General features: G+C 31.9%; 1 protein-coding gene across 1 annotated transcript; it reads right to left on the reverse strand.

Moving 5' to 3' along the window:
• Positions 1 to 1,892: 1,892 nt before the first annotated feature.
• Positions 1,893 to 25,994, reverse strand: LOC106673793 (E3 ubiquitin-protein ligase SMURF2). Its single transcript, XM_014406065.2, has 14 exons — positions 25,791 to 25,994; positions 14,898 to 14,933; positions 9,482 to 9,724; positions 9,146 to 9,413; positions 8,934 to 9,008; positions 8,693 to 8,826; positions 8,318 to 8,630; positions 8,083 to 8,248; positions 7,411 to 7,629; positions 7,156 to 7,334; positions 6,943 to 7,080; positions 6,685 to 6,868; positions 4,238 to 4,376; positions 1,893 to 2,204 (listed from the first exon to the last, which is right to left on the reverse strand). Exons 1-14 carry the CDS (start codon positions 25,843 to 25,845, stop codon positions 2,020 to 2,022), a joined length of 2,334 nt encoding a protein of 777 aa, XP_014261551.1. The 5' UTR covers positions 25,846 to 25,994; the 3' UTR covers positions 1,893 to 2,019.
• Between the last annotated feature and the right edge of the window lie 142 nt (positions 25,995 to 26,136).

Below are 26,136 nucleotides of genomic sequence, written 5' to 3' on the forward strand. Positions count from 1 at the left end.
GGTAGGATTATGACTTTATTACTGACTTTTTATTTAGTTGTAGGGGCAGGACCTCAGTCTTGCACCCATACTCTGAGCCTGCCAACTGTAGATTAGGTAATAATTTTCTTAGCATGAGTGGTATTGTTAGTGAGTCTGTAAAGATTAAAGTATTTTTAAAAAACCATGTGTGGGATGGTAGGAACAAGCAAAAAAACACTCCTCTGTTTGGTCAATAGGAAACAAAATTAAAATAAGAAATATAGTGAATGAGATAGAGATGTAGTTGAAATGAAACAAAGAAAAATGCGAGAAGCTTATATTCGTGAGGTGCCGGCAATGACCCTAGTAGTTAGACGGCCGGGCAAAAAAAGAAAAAAAATTAAAAAAGAGTCATTTAACCAATCAGCACATTTGTTTCTACTTATGTGTCGCGAAAGATCTGTTATTATTATTTTTAAGCTATTTTGATGTTGGTATGATCTATTTTTTGACAATAGAACTGTTTTTTCTATATATATGGCTTTTCTTATACATTAGAAATATACATTTTATCTTTAATTGTATATAAAGGTGGATAGGCAATTACATATTTTATTTTTCATAATTACATATTTTTTTTTTATACTGGTACGTATTATTGTCTATTGGTTTTTCTTTTTTAATTAATATTCTTTCTGTTATACCTTGTTCATAAATCATACCAGCATAAATTTTTTTATCATATCTTTATCACTGATTTAAAAAAACAGTGGAGGACTGGAAGACTGTATAGAACAAGATTAAAAACAAATTTCTCCTACAGTCTGTCATGTTTGATAAGGGTTGTATTTAAAACGACAACATTACAAGCAGTATTTATTTTGTAGACAACATGAAAAATATCATTCCTGATAAAAAGGACACTTGAAAGACAGTATTCAATCGAACGTTAAAGTTAATACAAATTAAAAATAGACATTTATTTCTATCTGTAAAAAAAAAAAAATAATAATAATAATAAAATAAACATATCTCAGGAAGAAAGAAAAAGTAGTAAAATATGAAGAATAACTATTGCAAATCTTTTGCCTCTTAAAATCTAAAAACTTAACAAATCCTTAATCTCAACTAATGGCAAATACACTACATCAACTCGCTATTTACACAAAATAATAATATTAATAATAATAATAATGTTTAAATCTGTCTTTTATATCGTTTATATAATTAATTAAATTCTCCTATCTACTGTTTATTTACAAAAATATAATTTACAATTATAGAAATGTAGATTTAAAGACGATTGGTGCTTCTGTCGTGCTTTAATTCAAACTTTCTAAAATGATTGTGTCTTTGTGTTAAATTTTTCTTATTAATAAAAAAATTCAAAAACTAAAATATAGTTCCCAAACTGTGTTTGCACGCATAGAAATTTACCAAGCACAATTTAAAAAAAAAAGATAATAAAAAAAAATCAAGTAGTTTTTGTTTATATAATTGTATTTTGCAATAATACATTTTGAATTATTATAATTTAATAAAAATAGTATCCTGTTACTCAGTACTTATTAAGGCACTGTTAATAATATTTATAGTAACTTAAAACCAATTAAAATACAAGGGGTTTTCTTCATATGATTTCATTTAAGGCACAGGCTTCTGACATTGCAATCTGTGATATGATGAACACAATGATCACTTTAAGTCATTTTTTTTTAACTATTGATTGTGGTTTTATGTTTATCAGAAAATTTTAAAAAAATATTTGATTAAATATTGCAAGATCACAGATAATCAGTAAAATTATTTTGTTTTCAAGTAGATTTAAAAAAAAAAAAAAAACAAGTTCAAGACTAGCGGTAATTTTTTTTAAATCTAGTCTTGTAGTTGTATGTTAATAAGAAATATTGCAATTTTTTTTTTTTTTCAAATTGAAATAAAATAAATGAATAACTTAGAGGCAGAGAGTGAGAATGAAAGAAAAAAGCAGAAAAATAAAAACCTTCTTTACCAATTTTCTGGTTCTTTGAGCTTTTTACCCTCTTTTTCCCCTTCAGATCACTCAACTGCGAATCCGCATGTCTCCTCGACAGCCTGGCAGAGCTTGTCGTACAATTTGTTGTAAGTCTTGTACGCCGGGAGGTCGATCCTGTTGAAACACGTGTGCGCCTTTGGCAGATTTTCCTGCGGGGCGTCTGTCACGTGGATTGTAAACAGCCTTGGCCCAGAAGCCCCGGTAGAGCCTAAAATTAAAAAAAAAAAAAAAAAACTGAAGAAAAAAAAGTTAAAACGTATTTAAAAAAATATTAAGCAGACTAATATGCAGCACGATGAAGATTCTGTTTGAAATATATTATTGTTCAAATAAATGACTGATAACGTGGGAAGATTATACAAGTGACAATGTTAATTAATTTGAGGATAATTAACACATCCAGGGTGGGGTCACATTTGAGACCCAGGAAATTTGTCAGACTGTTTTTTTTATTTTATTGGCTATTATTTTTCGCCACTTTCATGCCATCCCCACTTTGAAGACATTTTTAGATTCAAAGTGAAACCAGAATTCAAACTATATGCACTATTACGGCATAGCTCTATTGACACCTGAGAAAATTGACTATGAACTTTTTTTGTTTTTTTAAAGGTAACAATTGATTATTTGTATATTGGATAAGATAACAGACTTGACGGATACTGATAAATGCTAAAATATTTTTTAGATTTTCAAGGTTTTGCACAGAATATCTCCAAAAGTTTAACAATTTGTTGTTCTCTTTATTTACTTTGTAAATGTTTAATTTTTGATTAAATTTGGCTATTATAAAGATAAATATAAAAATATTATTCTATTTTTCAGGGTTGTTGAATTTATTTAATTAGTTTTTACCAACTTTTGAAAATGGAGTCTTAATAGGAAGAGCTCTGAAGTGTAAAAGGTAACAATAGTACAAAAAATTAACCTTTCACCTCTTCTAATCTCTTCACAGAATGTTTAGAAGCAAACCAATGACAACTAATTAACAAAAACTCAAAACCAACAACTGAAAATAACTGACATCATGACCGACCAATGAACACCACGACCACACTCCCTACCACAAATGCCCTTAGTGACAGCACATAGTCGTACTCAGACAGTTCCTCATTGAAGATGGCGCAATGCCAAAACAGGTTTGAGTAGTTCAACAAACCCGTAAGTGAAGACTGACCCAATGTCGGTTGAACATGAGTTTATGGCTCGAGACCAACACCCAGCATCAGATTAATTTTTCTAATCATTTTAGTTAAATAATAATGTTTTATGTAAATAGTTTGAATTTATTGTACAATTTTTAAAATGAAAATAAATTTATGGTAATTTTTTTAAAAAGAAATTTCAACTTACTCCATCAAATTATTGACAAAACAACTAATTGGCAAAGTTGCTGAATTATAAAATAAAATTAGAAAATGTAAGTAATATCAAAATAATTAAAAACAAGATGGTTTTTACAAAAATTAGAAACCAGAAAAATGTGCAGGTTGCCTAACTTGGACGTTAAAAATTACCCTCGGAACTGTTTTGTGAAACATGTCTCACGTTGTGGATACCTAGCTGGACCAGAAAGTTTTTGGCATTAAGATGTTTCGAGGTTAGCTGCCGGTTTTTTAGTGCGAATCAAAGTGCTTCACATCTGTTTCTCTACATGTAAAAGCACACGCGTCTCAAGCTTCAGAATGAACCAGTAGGGATGCATTCGACTTACCCAACTGTATCAATTTGGTGAGTGCTAAAGATAGAAGTCATCATAATAAGAACAAGATAGAGGATACGTTGAAGAAAATGTGGTGTTTTCTTCGTTTGTTTTCCTTTTTATTCTTAATGTAAAGTATCGCCATGATAGCAAATGCTGATGGTGCAGTAGGTGCAGTTACGAGCAGCATGTTTGTCTCGCACAAACTTTCATTTTGTGGAAATGGTTAACCCGAGCAGCGGTTACAAGTGTAATACTTGCATTTGGCGGTTTTCACGCAATGGAAGCGCAGCCCCGGTAACCCACCAGTAAATGCTAATTTAAATAAACAATAAAAAAATTTTAAAAAAATTACTGTTTAATATTAATATTAAGGCAATTTATTGTAGAGATGGCATATGTTATGTCATTTTCTCTATTAAGAAATAAAAGTTGTATATGAAATATTTATTGGAAAGGAGGAAAAACACCGGAGAGTCAACTTTCAAGCTCCAAACTTCACCGTGTCAATATTTGGCCCAAAAAAATAAAGCACAAACCTTGTAATGATTTAAATCCCTGGAGAGGTACCCTAGAGCTCCCAGTTACAAATTGCAGCAGCCTCGCTCTCATTTCTTCACTAAACGACTCCACTATCTCCCAAAACCAGACGACCACTGGAGTTGTCGAAGTGCAATGCTGAAAAGATTTTTTTTTTTTTATACAAACATGTACCTTTCTCTACATTAAAGAGGATAGCTGAGAGCATGACTAAAATTATCAAATGAAGCCATTTTTAAATACACTCAAAGAGGAAAAAAAAAGGACAACTGAATTTATTTTCCATAATAACTAAGCATGAAGATTAATAGTTGATTTAAAACGTAATTACAAAATTAATAACCTATTTTTACCTTTATAGAGTGTTATTAATCCTTTAGATTGAAAGTAAAGAGAATCAGTTCAATTTTATCATTTCCAGGGTTCCACTTGTCAAGTGTTTTTTTTCTTTCTTAAAAGCATGGCTTTAAATCGAGAAGAATTCGCCTTTTTATTTTAAGATGCTTTGACCAATATGGATGTAGCATATGTCACATACTCCAAGCCTTGGTGTGCCGCATTCGACCTTCCAACAGTCTACAGTGGTTTAGGGCCACTGGAAGTCTCAATTGAAGAGAAGGTAGTAATCAGCCGTGATGTACAATGCCTGGGATGAGCGTTTTATTGCTCTTACTGCACTACGGATCATTTAACAGCTTCCATGACAGTCAAATCCAAATGATCCGTAATGTACGGGTGAGATCTAACAGAAGGCTTTGTGAGAATAGCCTCAAGATGTCCCGCATCAGTTTACTACTAGAGAGGCATCGTGTAGAAGGGCGACTATTCGCAAATCAGCATCACTTGGAAGTTAAACAAAAGGGGGGCTGTACTCGGGGGCAATCGGATGACCGGGACTATGTGCAGAGACAAAGTGAAGAACATAGAGAGACACGCTTCATGTGCCATGTGTGATTCACCTTTTTAAAGACAGTAATGGTATGGGGTGGAACCAACGTCCATGCCTGTACCAAATTATCATAAATAATGGATCTTTTACTGCACCATGTTCTTTTAGCTATGGTCCTATTTGCTTCATTTATTGGGGACAACTTTATTCTATTGCATGATAATTCTTGACCACTTGTAGCTTGAGTTGTCCATTACTTGGAGAATGTAAAGATTGCCATAATGAATTGGCCAGTATGTTCTCCTGACATGATACAGAGATGGGTTAGACGAGGTTTGCCGTTTCCAACAAGTTATTTACTTGATGCCTAGAAGTCTTAAGGCCAGAGAAGGAAATATTATTAAGAGCAAAAGTAGGTAATAAATTATTAAATAAATGTTAATCTATCAGTTTTTCTGGTGTTTTGGTGAATTTTCTTTCAACTCATCATAATTTTAAAAAATTTAAAAACTCATTAATTTCTGATCTCGTTTAATTTGGATTGCATTAAAATAATATTAAACTATCAGTTGGTCTGGTGTTTTGGTGAATTTTCTTTCAACTCATCATAATTTAAAAAATTTAAAAACTCATTAATTTTAGATCTCATTTAATTTGGATTGCATTAAAATAATATCAATCTATCAGTTGGTCAGGGGTTTTGATGAATTTTCTTTCAACTCATCATAATTTAAAAAAATTAATTAAAACATTAATTTCTGATCTCATTTAATTTGGATTGCATTAAAATAATATTAAACTATCAGTAGTTCTGGTGTTTTGGTGAATTTTCTTTCAACTCATCATGATTTTTTAAAAATTAATTAAAACTAATTAATTTCTGATCTCGTTCAATTTAGATTGCATTAAAATAATATTAAACTATCAGTTGTTCTGGTGTTTTGGTGAATTTTCTTTCAACTCATCATAATTTAAAAAAATTTAAAAACTCATTAATTTCTGATCTCGTTTAATTTGCATAGCATTAAAATAATATTAAACTATCAGTTGTTCTGGTGTTTTGGTGAATTTTCTTTCAACTCATCATAATTTAAAAAATTTAAAAATTCATTAATTTTAGATCTCATTTAATTTGGATTGCATTAAAATAATATTAAACTATCTGTTGTTCTGGTGTTTTGGTGAATTTTCTTCCCTCATCATAATTTTTAAAAAATTAATTAAAACTAATTAATTTCTGATCTCATTTAATTTGGATTGCATTAAATAATATTAAACTATCAGTTGTTCTGGTGTTTTGGTGAATTTTCTTTCAACACATCATAATTTTAAAAAGATTAATTAAATCTAATTAATTCCTGATCTCATTTAATTTGGATTGCATTAAAATATGTTTGTTCTAATTAATATAATGATAAAAATAAGAATAGGTTTTTTTTCTTATTTATTTATTTTATTTATTTATTTATTTTTAATTTTTTTTTTTTTTTTTTTTTTGGCCTTTGAGTGTATATATAAATTCTATATTTTTCTGTTGATATTTTATAATTGAAATACCTTCAGTCTTGTGTTTTCCTTCCAGTCGGCGATATCTATTGTGCCGAGCCCACCAATAATGAGTTCGAGTTCATTTTCGTCGAATGTTTTGAGCAAATGGAGCGGGATAAGTTCGGTGAATCCCTTTTGCAGGGCTAAAAATTGCTGTTCAATGCCGCGCATGAACCTATAGTTCACGTACAGCCTGAATAAAAAAAAAAAAAAAATTTAGTTAACCATCTAAAAAATATCGATTTAATTTTATGGGATTCATATTACTTGACGTATTCCTTTTTGTTGTCCTCGGTCAGCTGGATGTCTTTCCCTCCAGTCTTTAACTCGTGGACTTTTAGAACACCGAAGCTGTTGAATTCGACGGCGAATGTTGTATCGATGACATTTGTTATGTCATTTTCTCTGTTAAGAAATAAAAGTTATAAGAAATATTTATTGGAATTATTAAATTACTGAGTATGGAAAATATCGGCGTACAGTATCCATGTGAGACTCCTATGCAGTTCCTGATCAACGCTTTCTATATCGTCCAGGTTTATAGGTTTATTCAACAGCATTTTGTAAAAAGGCGTAGTGAAACCACCATCGATGTAGTGCCCGTGGAAAACGGCAATTCCAATAATCCTTCCCACAAAATGAAAATATGACAAATGCTCCTATATTTTCAAAAAAGAAAACCGATTAGTTTCATTGTTATTTTAAACTATGAACATAAAATAAAAAACAACTTACGGGATTGACACCTGAGTCGGGGTTTATTTGAAGGGTGTAGGTCGATTCGGTCGAGTACTGGAATAGACCGTATTGTGGATTGAGCATTTCGTGAGAGAGGAGGTAGAGCCATTCACGTGCCACGCCGCCGTAATCCAGACCTTCTTCCCCTCTAAACTTAACCATCAGTCGTTTACGAAGATCCTTTGCCCGCATTTTCATAACAAGTCGGTATGATTCCTAAAATAGAAAACAGTATTGTACCATTAAAAAAAGCATAAAACAATACAAAAATTTATGTAACATTTAAATTTTAAACTTAAAAAATCACTTAACAATTCCATTTTAAAATAATAATTATATTATTTTACTGTGTGGTTGTTGAACCTGTAATGAAATCATTACCGATCATCATGATCTGCCTATCCAGGTTGGACCAATTCTGGCATTTCACTTATGTTCAGTGTTGGGATCTGACATGGTAAGTAGACCAGGATTATCGACAATGACCAAATTGCACAGATATTGTTCATTTTTTGCATTATTAATAAAAACAAGTGTAAAATTTTGTAATTTGTAAGGTGATAAACCTGACAGACCAAAATGATCGATAATGATCAAATTATAGCCATAATTACGTAGTATTATTTTAGAAATATAGTACCAACATTTTTCAAACAATTCTTTACAAACCTCAAATATTTCCTGCCTTGAAACTTCAAGTCTACAGTGCCCGCTTTGAGGCTGGAGAGTGCCGAGTTCTACTCTGAGTATTTTTTGTTTTGCAACGAGGTCTCTCCTGTATTTAGGAAGCGGCTCGCCCTCGGGTTCTTTTACGTTTTCTTTGTTAGCATTAGCCCTATTTAAAAAAAAAGAAGTAAAAAATTACGAACATCTATCACTTTTTAAATCTATAGATTTCACTTACTCTTGTTCTCCGTTGGGTTGAGGATTTTCTGCAGTCATAGTATTAGTAGCGTGGCCGTTAAGTCCACTTCCTCCTGCACGTAAGAACGTTGAAAGTGCGGGATGGGTGAACTGGGTTGTCCTTTTGTTGTGGTCGACATAATAAACCCTTCCAGAAGGTGTATGTCTCGCCTCCCACCCAGGCGGTAGGGAGCCTAAATGCTCTCCGACCGCTTCAGTATCCAAGCCTCTCGGCACCCTTGGATCATGCCAGGACGAGACTCCAGTCGCAACATGGTAGAAATACACTTGTCCTTGTTCGGTAGTTCTTATTTCTAAAAATATATTCATAAAGGAAAATCCTAATAACGGGTGTTGACGGGTTTTGAAAATTTACCGTATCCTGAGGGGAGGTCAGAAGGTTGTTGGATATTGTGTCGGCTTCCCTGGCTACTCCTTGTTTTTGTAGATCTTCTTCGAGCTTGAGATGGTGGCAGACCTGGTAGGCATGAATCCGAACTCGTGTTCAGGCTGGAAAAAATAATACGTTATTTATTTAACAAATTAATTATTAACTAGTGAATCTAATCAGACACATTTGAAACAAAAATAATTTATGGCTATAGGTTTGATGTTACCTTTCTCTACGATTGTTAGTTGATGACGGTGTTTCATTTCTTCCATTTGTATTTGTGCTATTACTTCCTCCAGATCTATACAAAAATAAATAAATAAATATAAACATAAATAATGTTATATTTATAAATAACTTATATTTTATATTTATTTAAAAAATTTATTATCTTTTTTAATATAATAGTATGCTACGATAATAAATACGTGATATTACCGTTCAGCTGTTGGTAATGTCCATTGGGTCGTTTCAGTCCTATGATTAACGTAAAACAACCTCCCCTCGGGTGTCCTCCTTTCCTCCCATCCCGATGGCAATTCCTGGGAACTTTCGTTGGTATGCGGCGACACTGAAGAAGAAGGGGAACACTGTTCTCTGAGTGGCGAGTTGCGGCCACAACTCCATGATAGAAGCGATATCACAATATGCCCCCTTACGCAATAATACGACGGAAGTAACAAATTTAACAACTCAAGTTTCTGATCTGAAATATACCATTTCAATTAACAAAAATCAAAATAAACAAAAATACTTTTTTTTTACTAAACGTACATCCGGTGTCTTTGAGTCGTTGTATGGCGTTAGATGTGATCTGGACGCTTCCAAGATACCCCCCTCGGTCCTTCTTGTGTATCTTCCTATGGTTCCATACGCTAATCGTGATCCTATCATTCTTGCTAATGTATAAGTCGTAATACTGATTCCACTGTGGGTCAAGAGTGCCTTTGCATGTATCTGTTGAATGGCACTGCCCTGACCCATCTACACTAATCTTTGCAAACGTATCAGGAAGACCTGGAAACAATTGTCAATGAAATACCCTTTAATTTTTTTTTAATATATATATTCACTAATTTCGTGGTCCGCATATATTCACTAATTTCGTGGTCCGCTTGATCAATTAATATATTACAATTAATTAAGGTTTTTAGTTGAGATAAAGGAGGAAAAATTCAAAAGGTGAGGTTGAAATGGGAAGTGGGTGTCCGAGTGGATCGAGGTCACGATAGCTCAAGTGGTAGAGCAGCGGCGTATCTAGCCGAAGATCGTGGGTTCAAATCCCGCTCGTGCCATTGACTTTTTTATCTCAACTAAAAACCTTAATTAATTGTAATTTATTTTATACATTAAAAAAGATCAGGGATAAGGCAAATTGGACTGAAAATACTTAGTTCCTCGAGCTTTCCAAAAACATATCCACTTCATCAAGACTTTGAAACTTTTAATTATAATTTACACCTATTTACAACATCAAAACCTGTAATTTGACATATAATGAAATAGCAAACTGAATTTACAGCCAGCAAGATCTACCCATCCATTTCTATGTTAAAGTACAATACTAAGATAATAATTGTTGGTTTGGCAAAAAAAAAATGTTTTCAATTATAGGATTATTAGTGCAATATTTACGTTTTTTCTCTATTACTTTTGTTTACAAATACACTTGTTTAATCCATAAATTAAAAGGCATATTTTGCCTCAGTTTTTGTTTTCACTTCTTTAGTAAAAAAAGCCATTTTTTGGCTGGAGTTCCACTAGGAAGCGGATGGGTCCATTTCTACATTCTGTATACTGCAGATTACCCCCATTCCTCTGTGTTAAAGTTTGTGCATTTTACTGATGATGTTGTGGCTTTGGCTTCGGTGATTCAGACTTAGCCTTGCAGACTACAGTCCTTATGCCAATAAAATAAACAAGCAACTAATATGAAAAGTGGAGGGTGAAGCTTAACCTGTAAAAATCGCAATGGTATATTTCACATAAAAAAGTAGCGTAGAAACGTCACTGATAAATCTCCAAGAGGAAGCCATCCAACATCAAACCTCAGTTAAATCTCAGGTTACCAGGCAGTTGTTCTTTCTTCTCTACAAAAAGTCTAAATTACCTCTGGGCATGAAACCTTTTTGTGATAATTGACGTGTTTTGATCTTTACCTAAAAATCGATTCAATTTCCTAACCATGGCCTATCACCAGAAACCTTGACCATTTCTGTATTTGAATGTAAGCAAACAAAAAAGAAAGGAAAATCACACAAAGTGATTTTATCCCCCTAAACTAAAAAATAAAAACGTGGACAAAAAATGCCAAAATGCTTAAAGGATTAAAGATACTACTAGATGAAGGAAAAAATTAAGATGATTTTTTAATCCAAAAAACAGAGAATACAATTCAGTAAAACGCCTAACGGATTTGATCGGTGACTGCTTTATTGGTATTGAGCAACGGTGACTGCGATCACACCCAAATCGAGCAGCAAGCAAAAGCAAATTTAAGCGCCACTTCAATCAGTAATCTCTTATTCATAATAGGAAATATAAAAAATTTGGTGGTTTAAATAATAAAAAAGGGTCTGTTTTGACATTTTTATTATGGACTGCATTTTTATCCATCGCATTTTTTACCGCAATTTCACCAGGTCCAGGGTTAAGCATTGCCCCTGAAACGTTGCATATACTTGTCGACCAATTGGATGCGTAGCTGTGAGATATGGGCATCAGTGAGCAAGTCTCAAGTGATACAGGATCAGGCAGTTCAAAATCGGGTTCTGAAGTTAATAAGTTGTCCCATGGTAGTGAGGAACACTTACTTAGGTACTGAACTAAAAATATCGACCCAAACCCTACCACCGTCCCAAAACAACCGACACATGAAAGAGAAAAGGCTTGGTGACTGGTGACTATTACATAAAATTTAAAAACTAAATAATGCAAATGCACTCATTTTGCTTTAGTCCCTCCTATTTGTTAAACTGTAAATATCTATTTCTCCATTATACTTATTATTTTAAATAATCAGTATGTATATGCTCGTACACTGTAAATAAGGGTCTGTACACAATCTCACATCATGTCCCATACAAATTAGGGCCTTAACATAAACACCTATACTTATTCATTATATCTTGTGGTATATTGACCAAATTACTTCTTCCAATTAATTAATCTTTTTATGTAAGGTTTTGGTTGAAATGAATAAGTTGGCTCCACAAGTGGGATCGAACCCACGACCTTCGGCTCTAACCACTTGAGCTATCGTGTCTTCAATCGAAGTGCTCAATTGGTTAGAGCATCAGCATACCGAGCCAAAGGTCGTGGGTTTGAATCCCGCTCGTGATACTAACTTTTTCATCTCAGCCCTACATAGAAAGAATAATTAATTGAAGTAAAAATTAGTGTTTACTTTGGATACAAAAATGTTAGTAACTACTTTTCATCTTGTTTGATACTCATTGTTTGATTCAGCAAAAAGGTTATATTTAAAGACATACAATCAAAAATATTTTAACAACAATTGTTTAAATTTTAGAACTGGAAAAATATCATATAGTTGATTAGTGTTAAATCTAAAAGGTTTAGAAAGGTTAGTTCTCAAAAGAGAATTTTGAATTATAATTAATGGATTTAAATTAGTTCCACCCCATGAAACAATCCCATAGCAAATTTTTGACTGAACTAAGGCATAATAAACTTAAACATAATAATATTTTAACAATTTTAAATTTAGGATCTCTCCTAAGGTTTCTCCAGAGGCGTTTATTACCAGTATATATATATANATATATATATTAGTACATATATGTAATTATGTGTATGTTTAAAAAAAATGTATGTAAATAAATTATTTTAGCAGGTTAGTATGTATTTTCACTTCCTTATAAACCTGGATAAATTATGTAATTACCCCGTCACAAGGAATATCTAGTACTCTGGGGAAGTGAATGTGACCAGACTTCTATGTTTCTATCGAGCATTGTGTTTGTGTTAATTTATTGGAATAAATGTAATTTATTAACGTGAAAAGAAGGGGTTGCTTACTCCCTCCTTGAGGAATATGGAGTACTCTTGGGTGAGTGGGTGACATCTGGAGAGTAAAAGTTATTAGGAGCTATCCTGACTTCGATCCACTCGGACACCAACACCCCATTTCAACCTTCACTACTATACTTATTGCAAAACTAAACTTAGCAAAACTAAAATGTAATTTTGTTACAATAAAGTATGTACTATATACAATAAAAAAGAACGCCTCTTTAATTGTGTTGAAAAATTTAGTAGGCTTCAATACAAATGTCTCAACTGAAAATTTGTGTGAAGTGTTTAGTAATGCTAATGCTGTAAATTTTTGTAAAGTCCAATGATGGTTTGTTCGAGTTAGAGAAAAAAAAATCTTCTTAACAATGATGCGCACAGTGGATGTCCTCTGAAGTTGATGATGACATATTGAAGCATAGGCTAGAAGAAAATCCCTTTTTGACGACCCGAGAACTAGGAGAGATGTTAAACATTTCCCATACCATTGGAAACATCCAAAGACTTGGCTTTATTCAAAAGTATGCAACATGGATCCTCAACGAACTCAGTGAAAGGAATTTGACAGATCATATCTCAATCTGTTCTCACTCCTCTTCTTTCTTACGACCTATTTCTTCTTGGTAACAGGTGATGAAAACGTCTGCATAAAAGCTTATTTCCAAAATAACAAATCAAAAAAAAAAATATGCTGTGCATTCGGTGGGACATGCCTGACCCGTTGCATTTTGATCTTTTACCACAAGGACAAATGGTTAATAGTGAATGTTAACTGTACTGTGAACAGCTAATCCATTTAGACCTTCAAATAAAACAAAAATGGCCTGCACTAACAAACAGAAAAGGTGTAAACTTTCACCACGACAACACCCGTTGTGGACCAAACAATTACCAGCTAATTTGAATTGGGAAATTTTATCACACTCGCCACTCTCTCCAGACATTTCACCTTATGATTACTATTTATTTCCGTCATTACAATATTTTTAAACGGCCAAAACTTTGAAAATTTTGAACATGTTCAAACGTTCATGGACTCAAAAGATGGAAATTTTTAAGCAAAAGGAATAGACATGATATCTAAAAGATGACAAAAAGTAATTGCAAACAATGGACAATGCATCTTCAAATAGTTAAAACCATACCAGATACAAAAAAATAAAAAAATAAAAAGTCATTATCTTCTTGTCAACTCAATATATCAAAGAAAAATCGTAGAGTTCTACATAAACTAAGTTCTGTTTTGCTCATCTCATTTCATTGTAAAATAATAATTATGATTTAAGCTAATTTAAAGAGGAATAATAACTTTTATCTATTTTTAATTAACTAATTAATGTATTTATTTATTAGTTACTTTTTAAAGGCCTTATGAACTATGCATATTAGCCACGCCAGACTATATTTTATTTGCATAAGGGGGGGGGGGGATCATAAAAAAGGGTCAGAGGCGATAGTAAGAATTTTTTTTAAATTTACTAATATAAAAATAAATAAACTTTAAATCATTTAAAAATAGTTTATTTATTGATCCATTTTATTTATTTTGGACTAGAATATAATAGTTATATTTTCATTTTTAAAACAACTGCTATTAATTTCTTATCATTTCTCATATTGTTTATAAAATTTTATAATGGTAGAATTATTAGAAGAGTAGAAACTAGTTCATTTTTCCGTTTATTTTTTCAACCCGAATTTATTGGATGTGCTATCAAAAGGGACAGCGATAGGATTTGAAGACAGTTAACTAAATTAAAAAGGACAAAAGTAATTCTCTCCTTGTTGACAATTTCGTACGATTCAATTAATTGAACTGTGTCAATGAAAACGTGGTTCACAAGAGCACTATTTCTGTCCTACAACGCATTTCTTTTTTTTTTCTTTTTTTTATCAGAATGCAAATAAGTACAAGAAAAAAAAATTACAAAAACGCTCGAGTGTACATTTTTATCTTGGATTTTGACTATATCTCTTTTCTTTGTGGTTCCTTCCTTGTAAACAAAAGTGAAACAATAACAAAGGCTAATCTCGCACTGATTTTTTTTTAAATTGTTCTGAAGTCCTTCAATTTTAATTTTGTAAGTCAATGAATGCAAATCAACAGACAATAATATAGAAATGTATAAAAATAAAATAAAATATTAAAACTTACGAAAAAATTCTCTTCTGAGTTTGCAGGCGCCCAGTACTGAAAAACAAATAAACATTTCATTATAATTCTATTTTATATATATATATTTTAATATTATCAGGCTAAGGTCCATGCAATCAACTTTGTACACAGGAGTTAACAAAGAAAAATATGAAAGGTACAGTTTACATACTCTCAGACATTCAGGCAGCTATAAAACACTAAATATATATGCTTTTAGCTCTAAACTCTTGTCTGGGATAATTGCTTAATGACCCTAAGAAAACACAAGATATCATTTAACAAGTTTTGGGGACATGAAGGTATAGAAGGAAGTGGAACAGGCTGACCAATTACCCAAAGTAGCCCTCTAAACCATGGAACCAGAACCAAACTAGGTGCAACACAAAACCCTCCTAAATCAGGACTTGGAAATATATCTTTAAAAAGAAAAACTCAAGCACTGGATTTTAAAAAAAAAGCACAAATTAAGTCCACAACACCAAGGAAAGAGTAGGCTTTGTAAGGTTTGTGGAAAAGCACATGGTCTTAAATCAAAGGGGTTCCACAATATACTGACAGACAAAAATTTCCACCCACTTGTAATATAACTTGATTTGTAAATATTTCTATATATTAATCAAAGTTTCACATTTTTTTACGTTTAATAATTGAGTCTTTATCTAAAAAAGTAAAAAAAACATGTAAATTGCTAAGGAAAATGAAAAATGAAAAAAAAAGCGAACAGATAAAATTTCTTTAATTAGATTTTTAATTAACATTTCAATGTGTATTTCAATCGTGTATTTCCTCCTCTTGTCTTAATTACATCTCAATGATTCCTTGGCATACTTGATACCATTCTGGAAATTCTCTTTGCTGGAGGTTAGCTCATTCTTCGCAAAGAGTCTTTTCAAGATTGTGGAGTGTATCAGGAAGTGATGGACGTGCCCTTATTTCTTTTGAGGTTAACCCATAAATGTTCGATGGGGTTCAAGTCTGGAGATCAGGCTGGCCAGGGTAAGACCCTAATGTTATGCTGTTGAAGGTTTGACATGCGGACGGGCATTATCATGTATTAGAATAGTGTTGTTGCTTATTTCAACAAAGATAGGCTATGTTCCAAAATTTCATACACATAGTGAGTGGCCGTCAAACACCCTCCATTGAAATTCCTGCCCACACCATCACTGAGCTACCTCGAAATATTGGCTTGGGTAAAAATATCATGGCTTCGCCCCTTTCATTTCGCCTTCTCCACACTCTTTCAAGCCCATCTGGACATCATAGAGCAAATCAACACTCATTTGTAAAAAGTACAATAGACCAATTATCCAAAGACTGTGTTCTGGAGCAAATGTGAGCCAACCCTGTGGGTTTGGTTAATTCTGGTCCTCTTATGAAGCCGTCAGTCCATACTGACTTAATCTTCTTCGAGCAGTGCATTCAGAAATTTGGACACTTCGAACTTCCTGGAGCAGATGAATCGTCTGAACAAAAGTAATGTACTGGTTTCGCAAAATTCTCAGTCAAAAAACACTCCAGTGGCGTCCAGAACCGAGCCTTCTATGGTAAGACCCAGTTTCTCGAAAACGTCTAATGGTGTTTCGCTGTCTTGTCTGTTGGCAATTGCTGCATACCTGATGGAACGTCCATCATCAATAAGAGCCACATCACACACAACATCTTCAGCACTAAGTGGCATTTTTAAGGTTAAAAATTTAAATTAAGAAAACAAAGATTTTTTTTGCCTTATGATCTATGCATATTAGCCATGGTGACGAATTCTTATATATGTGTGTTCAAATGGGGGGGGTTATCGTGAAAAAAGGGCCAGAGGCGACGGTGGCAATCGAACCCACGACCGCGGTGTGAGAGTCTCTCATGCTAACCACTCGGCTACCGCGGTAAAAGAAAACAAAGATGAAAACTAAACAGTTTATTGCTTCAGAATTCAAATGAGACTGAGTAAATATTTTAAATTCCCTAAAAAGTAAACACTGAAAAATCCTTTATCCTCGTTTTGGATTAAGGATTAAGTGTGTTTACCTCTAATTGATATTCCCAATTAACATAGCGTAAACAAATATTTATTGATAAAAACAAGAGAGATAAATTAAGGTAAGAATTTTCTTTTATTGAGAAAATGAAAAAAAAATCAATTGGGTGGAATTTTTTGCCTATCAGTGTATAAAATACTTAAATAAAACATTACCAAGAACTGTATTTTATATTATTTCATTAGGTACAGATTTTAACTGTTGTTTTAAATATACTTTTAAAAAAAGTCTAAATAAATTTTGCAAAGTTGTGTAGAGAGGATGTGATGTTTTACTTTTGTTAACAGTATTATCAACCTGATAGGGCTATTTTCACTGCATTTTATGCGTCTTTACAGGTATAGTTGCATTACATGTACATTCTATAGCCACAATTATCTGGGATGATCAACCTGTTGATGACGAATTCTTGTTGAAACAAAAAATTTTGTTTTTAATTATATTTTACACCTATCAATTATCGTTATATTTTAACTATAATTACAAATAAATTATTGATTTGAATATTTAATGGTTTGGTGAACCCGTTACACAAAATATAATGTACAAAAATGTAAAATTTGAGAATAAATTCATATACAATCGTTCTATTTATAGAGTGATAAAATCAAGTCAGATCGGCTGATTCTGTTTTATGTCATGGATGCGAATTTTATCTAAACAGTATAAATGAAGTGTTGGACTACATTTTCAACACATACGAAATTAATGTAAGTTAATTAAAAAATAAATATAAAAAATGATAAATGCAAGTCAACAAGATTTGTGTTGAGGTAGGAAACAAACCTAATTGAATTTACAGTAGTTTCCAATAGTTTGGTTTAAAAAATAAATAAATTTAAAAAATCTGCAAACAAGAAAATTTTAATAACAAAATTAAAAGAAGTGTTGGACCACGTTTAAGGATCTTTGGAAGTAAAATTTATTCAGGACAGACACAGGAAAAACAGATAATACAACTACTGGGAGTTACGACTTCGATTAATATCCAGATTGCAGGATAAATATCCCATCAAGAAATCATAAAAATATAGCATTATTTGTTGTTTCATTAAATCAAAATGCGGCAGATTTAAATACGAAATTTTTGAAAAGTATGCATTTTAAAAGCAATGAATCTCAGAATTATTTAATTAACATGCACTAATAAGAGATGTTGAAAAACATTTTAAATAAATAATTAATAAAAGCAAAATGGCCGAATGTGACATATAAACAAAACACCTCAAATACTTACTACTTTTTTTAAATATAAGTTAAAGATATTTGATAATAAAAAGCAATTTCGGATTTTAGAGAAAAACAAACCAAATAAAGCTGAAAAATAAAACATTTCAGAAGTTATAGTTGTGATGAACCTGTAATTTTGTCATTTCTGATTATTTTGGTCTGCCTATCCTAATGAGTACAATACTGAATTGTTTTGAAATTTCACTTTCTTTTTTTGTTTTAATCTGATCAAAATTTTTTCTCAGAAGCAACACAAAAATTCCAAATAATGAAACTAAATTACAAGTTTTTTTTTTATCAAGTTATTCTTAGTTGTACATATACTCAACAAAATATACACAATTTTTTCAAAATGAAAAATTTGCTTCACAGGCAGGATTCAAACCTTTAATTAATTGAGTATATTTATAATTAAGAATAACTTGATAAAAAATAATAAAAGTTGGTATTAACCCTGAATCACACCTGTGTATGGTACAATCATCAATGTAGTAAAATGTGGTTCTACATAAAGCCATGATTTGCTTATAACTAGAATAATTTTGAATAAAAAAAAGCTTTTTCCAATCGTTTTTAACACATAAAAGAACTAAAAATATTGTACGTAGCAACCAATGGAGTAGAAAAATAAAGTGAAATATATGCTGGTCTACAGTAATAAAAATAAAACATGTACTAAGAGGGCATCTAGATATCAAGCGGTGAGTTAGGGTTTTTGCCTGTATGTATAAAAATATTTGTAATTCTCTAAAAATTAAAAATGTAATAACATACTAGATAGGTACAGGCAGCCTTGAAAATGATTTGAAATTAAATTGAAACGTCGGCCAGGATACGAAGTCAGCCAACAACCATCGACTGATATTCCCAACTTCTTAAATTTAACTAAAATATTTGTATACTAAATAACTATAACAACTGTATAACTTAAATGATAAAAATTGATAAAAAAAACTGATAATGACTCAACTTATAAACAATATTTTAGCGTTATTTTACAGCAGACTATATATTTCATTAAACCAACATGAATGTGAATTAAAATGAACAACTATTAACTTAATCAGTTTCCATTAAAAATAAATTCAATGCTAGCTAAAAAAAATCCTCTTTGAAATGTCTGGATTGTAAAAAAAATTTTTTTATTTATTTAACAAAAGTTTACAACAGCAGAGGACATATCAATCCTTGGGGTTTTGGTGTTTTTGAAAAAAAATCTGTATGTTGGGTTTGAACACAGGGATGGTGGATTTGAACCCAGGACCTTAAGCTTATAGTAATGAGAGCCGTGTCCATGCAGTAAACGTTGATTAAAAAAAAAAAATCAAATCTTTACTTTAAAAATAATGAAACTCCCAGATTATCGCTTGCCAAAAATAGCTGCCCTTGAAATCATTAATCGTGGTGTTCTCTGGTTTAGGGTGTGGAATGACCCCTCTAATGAGCTGTCATCTGAACTCTACTCGCCACATAAAGTAAACAATTGGCCCTCTATTTTTAAGGAAATACTTGTTTATTTAAAATTAAAATCCGTTTCTACACTCAAGGAAAAAGTCTCGTCTACTTCACATTTCTTATATTAGTTATAGTTAGGTAGCAGCTCAGGTAAATTACAGATAATTTGCAAGGCATGTCTTTGGGTGAACTTCAATGGCTTTTCAAGATCAGAGGTGATCTTTTATATCTAAACAGTACCCCCTTTCAGACTCTGGGAAATGAAAGGTGTCTTCTATGCAATTCAGGTGTTAGGGTTGTTCATTTTTTGGCCGAATGCACCGTTTTGTCAGAGATCCACCGTTTACACCTGCAAAACACCAGCTTAATGTTCTATTTAAGCATAAGTTTAGGAATTTAATTGAATATGCTCAACATGCCAGGCACTACTGGCATGAATTAGTGGTGGAATTCAATTTCTAATGAATCTTTGTCTTCCTTTTATCTTAATTGTTTTCGTTAAATTTTGTTTTCCTTATTAAGTAGTTCTTGCTTTTTGCTTTAATTGTAAAAATAGGGCACATCACTTCTGGCAGAGAGATTTTCTTTTTCCATGCTGAACAATACTTTGTTTTTTCTTATTTAATTATGTTTAATTGTCATATACTATACAAATAATAAAGTATATTATTATTAGATTAAATGACAATATAGTATGTACACAGTTCCAATAAATACAGGATATGGCAATCAATCGTCCTTAGTTGGCTGACTCCTGAGAATCAATAATTATGAATTCCAAGTTGTACACTATCAAAAAAAGAAATTTATATTCACTGGACTATCCAGAAGCTTTATGAAATACACACGCATCCATGACCACCAGATTCGCAAAAATACAAATTGTATTTATAAGACAAAATTACAAGCCGGTTTGTTTTGAATTTCGCTTATCAAAGGAAACATTTCCATGGAATTTTATAAAACAGGAACGATGACACAATTTCTGATAATTTATCTGCCACATGACTCGATTATTATTAATATTAATATATTTAAAACAATAGCTTCTGTGTTTTCAGTAAGAAAGATAAAACATCCCCTTTAAATTTAAATAAATTGTTCTCTTGTTTAATAAAACATAATTTATTTGATAATTGTCATTTAAATGATTTTCCATTGACCCTCTTCTTGTGTCCTTGTTGGAAAGATTCTATGGAGTGGAGCATCAAAACGGTGGTTGTTGTCTGGGAGCCTGGGATAGATTTAGAGAGTAATGAAAAGGCAGACGAGGCGGTCCCAACCTCTGAAATTAACCACTGCGATCCGGCCCTCTGATGCCAAAAATGCATTAAAAAACTTCATTAAAAGAAAGCAGCAGCATCAGTGGGCGGAATTGGCAGAGGCGGCCCTCAGAAGATCTGACTCGCAGAAGAAGGGTCAGCCTCACCCGATTAAGGATAGGCCATGCGTCATTGACAGCCGGACTCTATTTTGGACCTTTTTTGTGTCTGACATATAGAGAAGGTTGATTGATAGAAGGGTGAAATTCTTTGACTCTATATAGAGAACTTGTAGAAATGCCACCCAATATGAGAATTGTGCTAAAGTCCGGCAATGAGTATGTGGGTCCCCTGTACAGATTTTTAGAGGAAACAGAGCTGTTTTACTGTACATAATACTTTATAGATATCCTGTCTTGTGTTTATTGATTGTGGCTGAATGTATTTATTGGCATGAATGATTAGTGTGAGTGGGCTGATGGCAGAGAGTACCCCTCAATTAGATTGAATAAACGTAGATGATGGAGGAATATGAAGCCAGCACCTTAACTGAGTGAATGTGCATGGGTTTGGATTTGGAGAGTGATAAGGGCTGTTGAGCTGTTGATAGCACCTGGAGCCCAATCTCTAACTGGTCAGATAAGACCGAGGTCTAACCCTGGACTGCCAATTCCCAAGGTGGGTGATTCTTGACGTTTGCCTGTAATTTATTGTGAATTATACAAAAGATGGAATTGCCAACAAGTTGTGTGAAGTGAAAGGCTAAACTATGTACAAGTGCATGTGGAGATCTGAGCTTATATAAATCAACAATCATTAATTTATAAATGGTGACAAAATAAAATAGATAAGTAATGGATTCCGAGTACTTTGAATCCTGAACTCAATTTTACAGACTTCTTGAGACACCTTACTTGCATTTGTTAAACCTCTCAACACAAAATTATAATGTTAAAAATACTACTCATACTAAACATCATCTGATAAAATTATTTATTTATACACAAATTTTATTGATTAAAAAATTTGTTGTATTATCGATCATGTTAAACTGATAGAACCAAACTGATAGGTCAGTTTGATATATAAAAATAACTTCTAAGGGACATGATTGATTACAATTCAGGTTTATTTCAAATTACATAAATTATTTACTTAAAGGGCAGCAAAAAACTGTCACTAAGGAAATCAATGATTTGTACGAGTCAATATAAATTCAGATAAGTAATTCGAGTATTAAGTAAATAATTAATGGACAAAAGTAATTTTTAATTAAATCATTTACAAATACCTTGATTTCTAAGTGTAGTTATAAAAAGGTTTTTTCTATGCATTTTTATTTCCGTATTTACGTATGATTTACAACACGTTATCAACTCATTGTTAAAATGTATTGTAATACTTTTGAACAAAAGATAATATAAAATCAATAACAGTATTTTGTAGTAGATGTTGAAAATAAAATAATTTCTGTCGTACAGGAAGTACTAACATCAACGACTCAATTTGGGCGTAATGAAGATGAGGTCTGACCAATTTACTATACTTTTTATCTATTCAAACTCATAAATGACATAACATTAGAACCCGACCATTCTAAATTGAAATTGTGTACAATAAAATGATCCAAATACGAGGCCATCACACAACAAATTTCAACAAGAAATCGTACAAGGTTGGTTCTTTAGAGCACACAAATTAACAAATCTTTATAAAATTTTGTCCAATATGTATGATCCAAGTGACAGATCAAAGAAGCAAGGATATGCAATACCAAGATAATCAGTAAAGATCAAATAAATAAAGTAATTCCTGTCATGCCAGAAATACAACATATTAAAAGCAGAAGAATTCAAAATTACACGGGCAATGCCAAGATTCAAACTAGACATTTGAACTCTTGGTAAAATGATCAAACTTCAAGTTATTCCCAGCATAATTCAACAAGAAATCTTCTGTTATTGAAGGATTGGTTCTTTGGAGCACAAAACGGATGTTTTTTAATTCATTCAGAAGTCTTTATAATATTTCAAGTAATATGATCCATGAAACTATTATGAGCGAAGTTGATTTTTTAATGTATTTAACAATATATCTGTGTTTGTTCATGTTTGATATATTCCATAAGTAATACATGATAATGTAAAACATGAAAAAGTCCTAAGTTTTGAGTGTAACTGCAAAGTTTATTTTTATGAGGGTGTACCAGTCTCGACTCAAGACTTTTCTTATAGGTGTTATCCAATATATTTGCAGTACACTGAATATATTGGTTATTATAATAATGTAATTATAAATTGTTATAGCATATATTATGATTGTTAAATCTGTATTCACAAAATGGAAGAGATATGTCATGGTTATGTTATATGTCTCCCTACCGACTCGACCTGTCACCTAAAACCGCCAAACCACTAGTTTTTAATTACTGAGTGTGTTTGTAAATAAATTTGTGTTTCCTTGTTTTAACATGTTAGAAGTAAAAATCAGAATTCCCAATGTTTTGAGTACAACCTCTAGGTTGTTTGATGAGTGTGTATTTTGATTACTAAATGCTTTTTTTTATGAGTGTATATCCGCATTGTTAAAACTGTCAATTTATAAATTATAATTGTTAAAAATTATATTCACAAAATGGAAGAGACCAATTATGTTTATGTCATATGATACCATAAGTACCAACGCAGGGACATAAAACAGTCCATCCGCCAGTTTTTAATTACTGAACTTGGTTGTAAATTAATTTTAAAAAACTGTTCACAAAACGAAAGAGATGTTGACCTCTAGGTTTTTAGATGAGTGTGTACCCACTTTGTGTCTTTTTCGTACAGGATTTATCATATAAATTTGTTATAAACTGTCAAATTGTAAATTATAATTGTTAAAAACTGTATTCAGAAAATGGAATTAAATGCTTATGTTCCATGACATCATAACGACTCAACCGACAGTCTCCTAAAACGATCAAATCCATAAGTTATTTCGAGAGATGTGGTCTGGTTTAGAAAAACATTTTCTTCGTTGTGAAAACGTTTCGATCTTTATTGAGATCATCTTCAGGGCCTAGGATTTATAAACAGTGTTTAAATTATACAAATACATGTAGAATGTGAAAAAATGAATTTATACAATGATAGAAATATGATATGAATAGATAACGATAACTAAACACCACACAAATCCATAGGCTTTACTTTTTATTTTTTTTAATTGTATCTTTTTGTGTTAACATTTTTTGACACGTTACTCATTTAAAAATCTTGAACACTCAATGTTTTGAGTATGACCTCCAGGTTTTTAGATGAGTGTTTACCCGCATTGTTTCTTTTTTGTACAGGATTTATTAAATAAATTGTTATAAACTGTCAATTTATAAATTACAATTGTTAAAAACTATAATCACATAATAGGAGAGACCAATTGTTTATGTCATATGACACCATAACGATTTGACCAATGAGTCACCTAAATCAATCAAACCACCAGTTTTTAATTACTTAATTGTTTGTAAATAAATGTGTGTTTCTTTGTTTTCACTTTCATTGACACATTAGAACTAAAAATCATAATTCCCTGTTTTGAGTATGACCTCTGTGTTTATTTAATGAGTGTATATTTTGATTGTTGAAAGTTATTTTAAATTGTGTTCACATTTTTTTATTGTTCATCATTTAAAAACCTGAATGTTTTGAGTATGACCCCCAGGTTTTTAGAAGAGTGTGTACTCGCCTTGTTTCTTTTTTGTACAGGATTTATCGAATAAATCCTTTATAAACAATCCATTTTTAAATTATAATTGTTAGAAACTGTAATTACATAATGGGAGAGACCAATTATGTTTATGTCATATGAGACCATAACACTTGACCAATCAAACAAATCAATCAAACCACTAGTTTTTAAGTTTTTTTTTGTTTTCAAATTTTTTGACGTTATAAGTAAAAATTAAAACTCCCAATGTTTTGAGTATGACTATGTTATACGACACCATAACAACTCGACCGATGCATCTGAAACGACCAAACCCGTACTTTTTAATGTTGAATGTTTGTTTTTTCGTTTTAATTGTCTTTGTTTTCACATTGAAATGTTAGATGTAAAAATCAGAATTTCCAATGTTTGGAGTATGGCTGCTAAATTTTTTTGAAGAGTGTTTCATCATTCTTGTTTCTGTTTAATGCAAGTGTTACCAATAAATTTGCTGTATGCTAAATAAATTTGTCATTAAATTGTAATTTATATTCAAAATTGTTTAAAAACTGTAATCAAAAAGTTAAAGAACCATGTCAAACATTTGAGAAATGTCAGTCAGTTCTTGATTGTTATGGTCCATGATCGTTTTGTTTTTGTTTTTTATTTTTTAAACTAAAGATTAAAACGTAATTTCTTTAAACTATTATGAATCAATTGCGGTTAATTAAAGAGTTGCGCTTGCGGAAGGGAAAAAAATTCACACCGGCTTTTGAAAGCGAGGCAGTGAATCAAAACGTGAACTGAACCCTTTAACAGTTTTGTAATAGCCTGCTATTGTCGAGACCGAAACCCATTATGTAATTGGTAAAGAAACGTTTTAAATTAATCAAAATTTAAACAATCGAATTGTCTAAATTTTAGGGGAATGCGATATTCTAGAAGAGAGTTCCCTGGAAGGTAAAACAAACTGTAAAAGGCAGAAAGTGTTAGGATGGAATCCGACAGTTCGACAGCGTTTGACGTTCGGCCAACGCTTCGAATTTGAAAATCGAGACGAAACGGCCGAATGGCAAAAAAAAATCTGTAATAAAAGGGGTGAAAAATGTTTTTATCTGTTCTAAACGTGGTAGACAAAAGGCAAAGGGTCAAGAACTTAAACTAATATTTTTTTTGTGTTAGAAAATAAAAAGACCCCGAGACGGGCCTGGGCTCACTTGTCAATCGGATTTTCTGAGCTCCGTTGTTGTTGTTGAAGTTGGCGTTTGACATTTCGGAATTTGGCCGGCCATCGGAGGCGAAACAGGGCCGAATCAAATCGTGGAACGGGCAGAAATCGCGTCCAGCTCCCGAAGAACGAACTTGTCTCAAACCCCACAAACGTAAACCCGACCATTAATTGATGACCACTCGACTAGAAATCAGTCTGACCAACTTAAACCACACGCTATTTTTAATACGTTCAATTTAATTAAGTTTAATTTCATTTGTTATAATCAGACAAATTTATAGCATAATCGAAAAAAGCAAGATCCAATTAATAAAATTTATCTACCAAACTAG

This window comes from Cimex lectularius, unplaced genomic scaffold (genome assembly GCF_000648675.2).
Source record: "Cimex lectularius strain Harlan isolate CLEC.00 unplaced genomic scaffold, Clec_2.1 scaffold15, whole genome shotgun sequence".
In the NCBI taxonomy this organism is placed as follows: Eukaryota; Metazoa; Arthropoda; class Insecta; order Hemiptera; family Cimicidae; genus Cimex; species Cimex lectularius.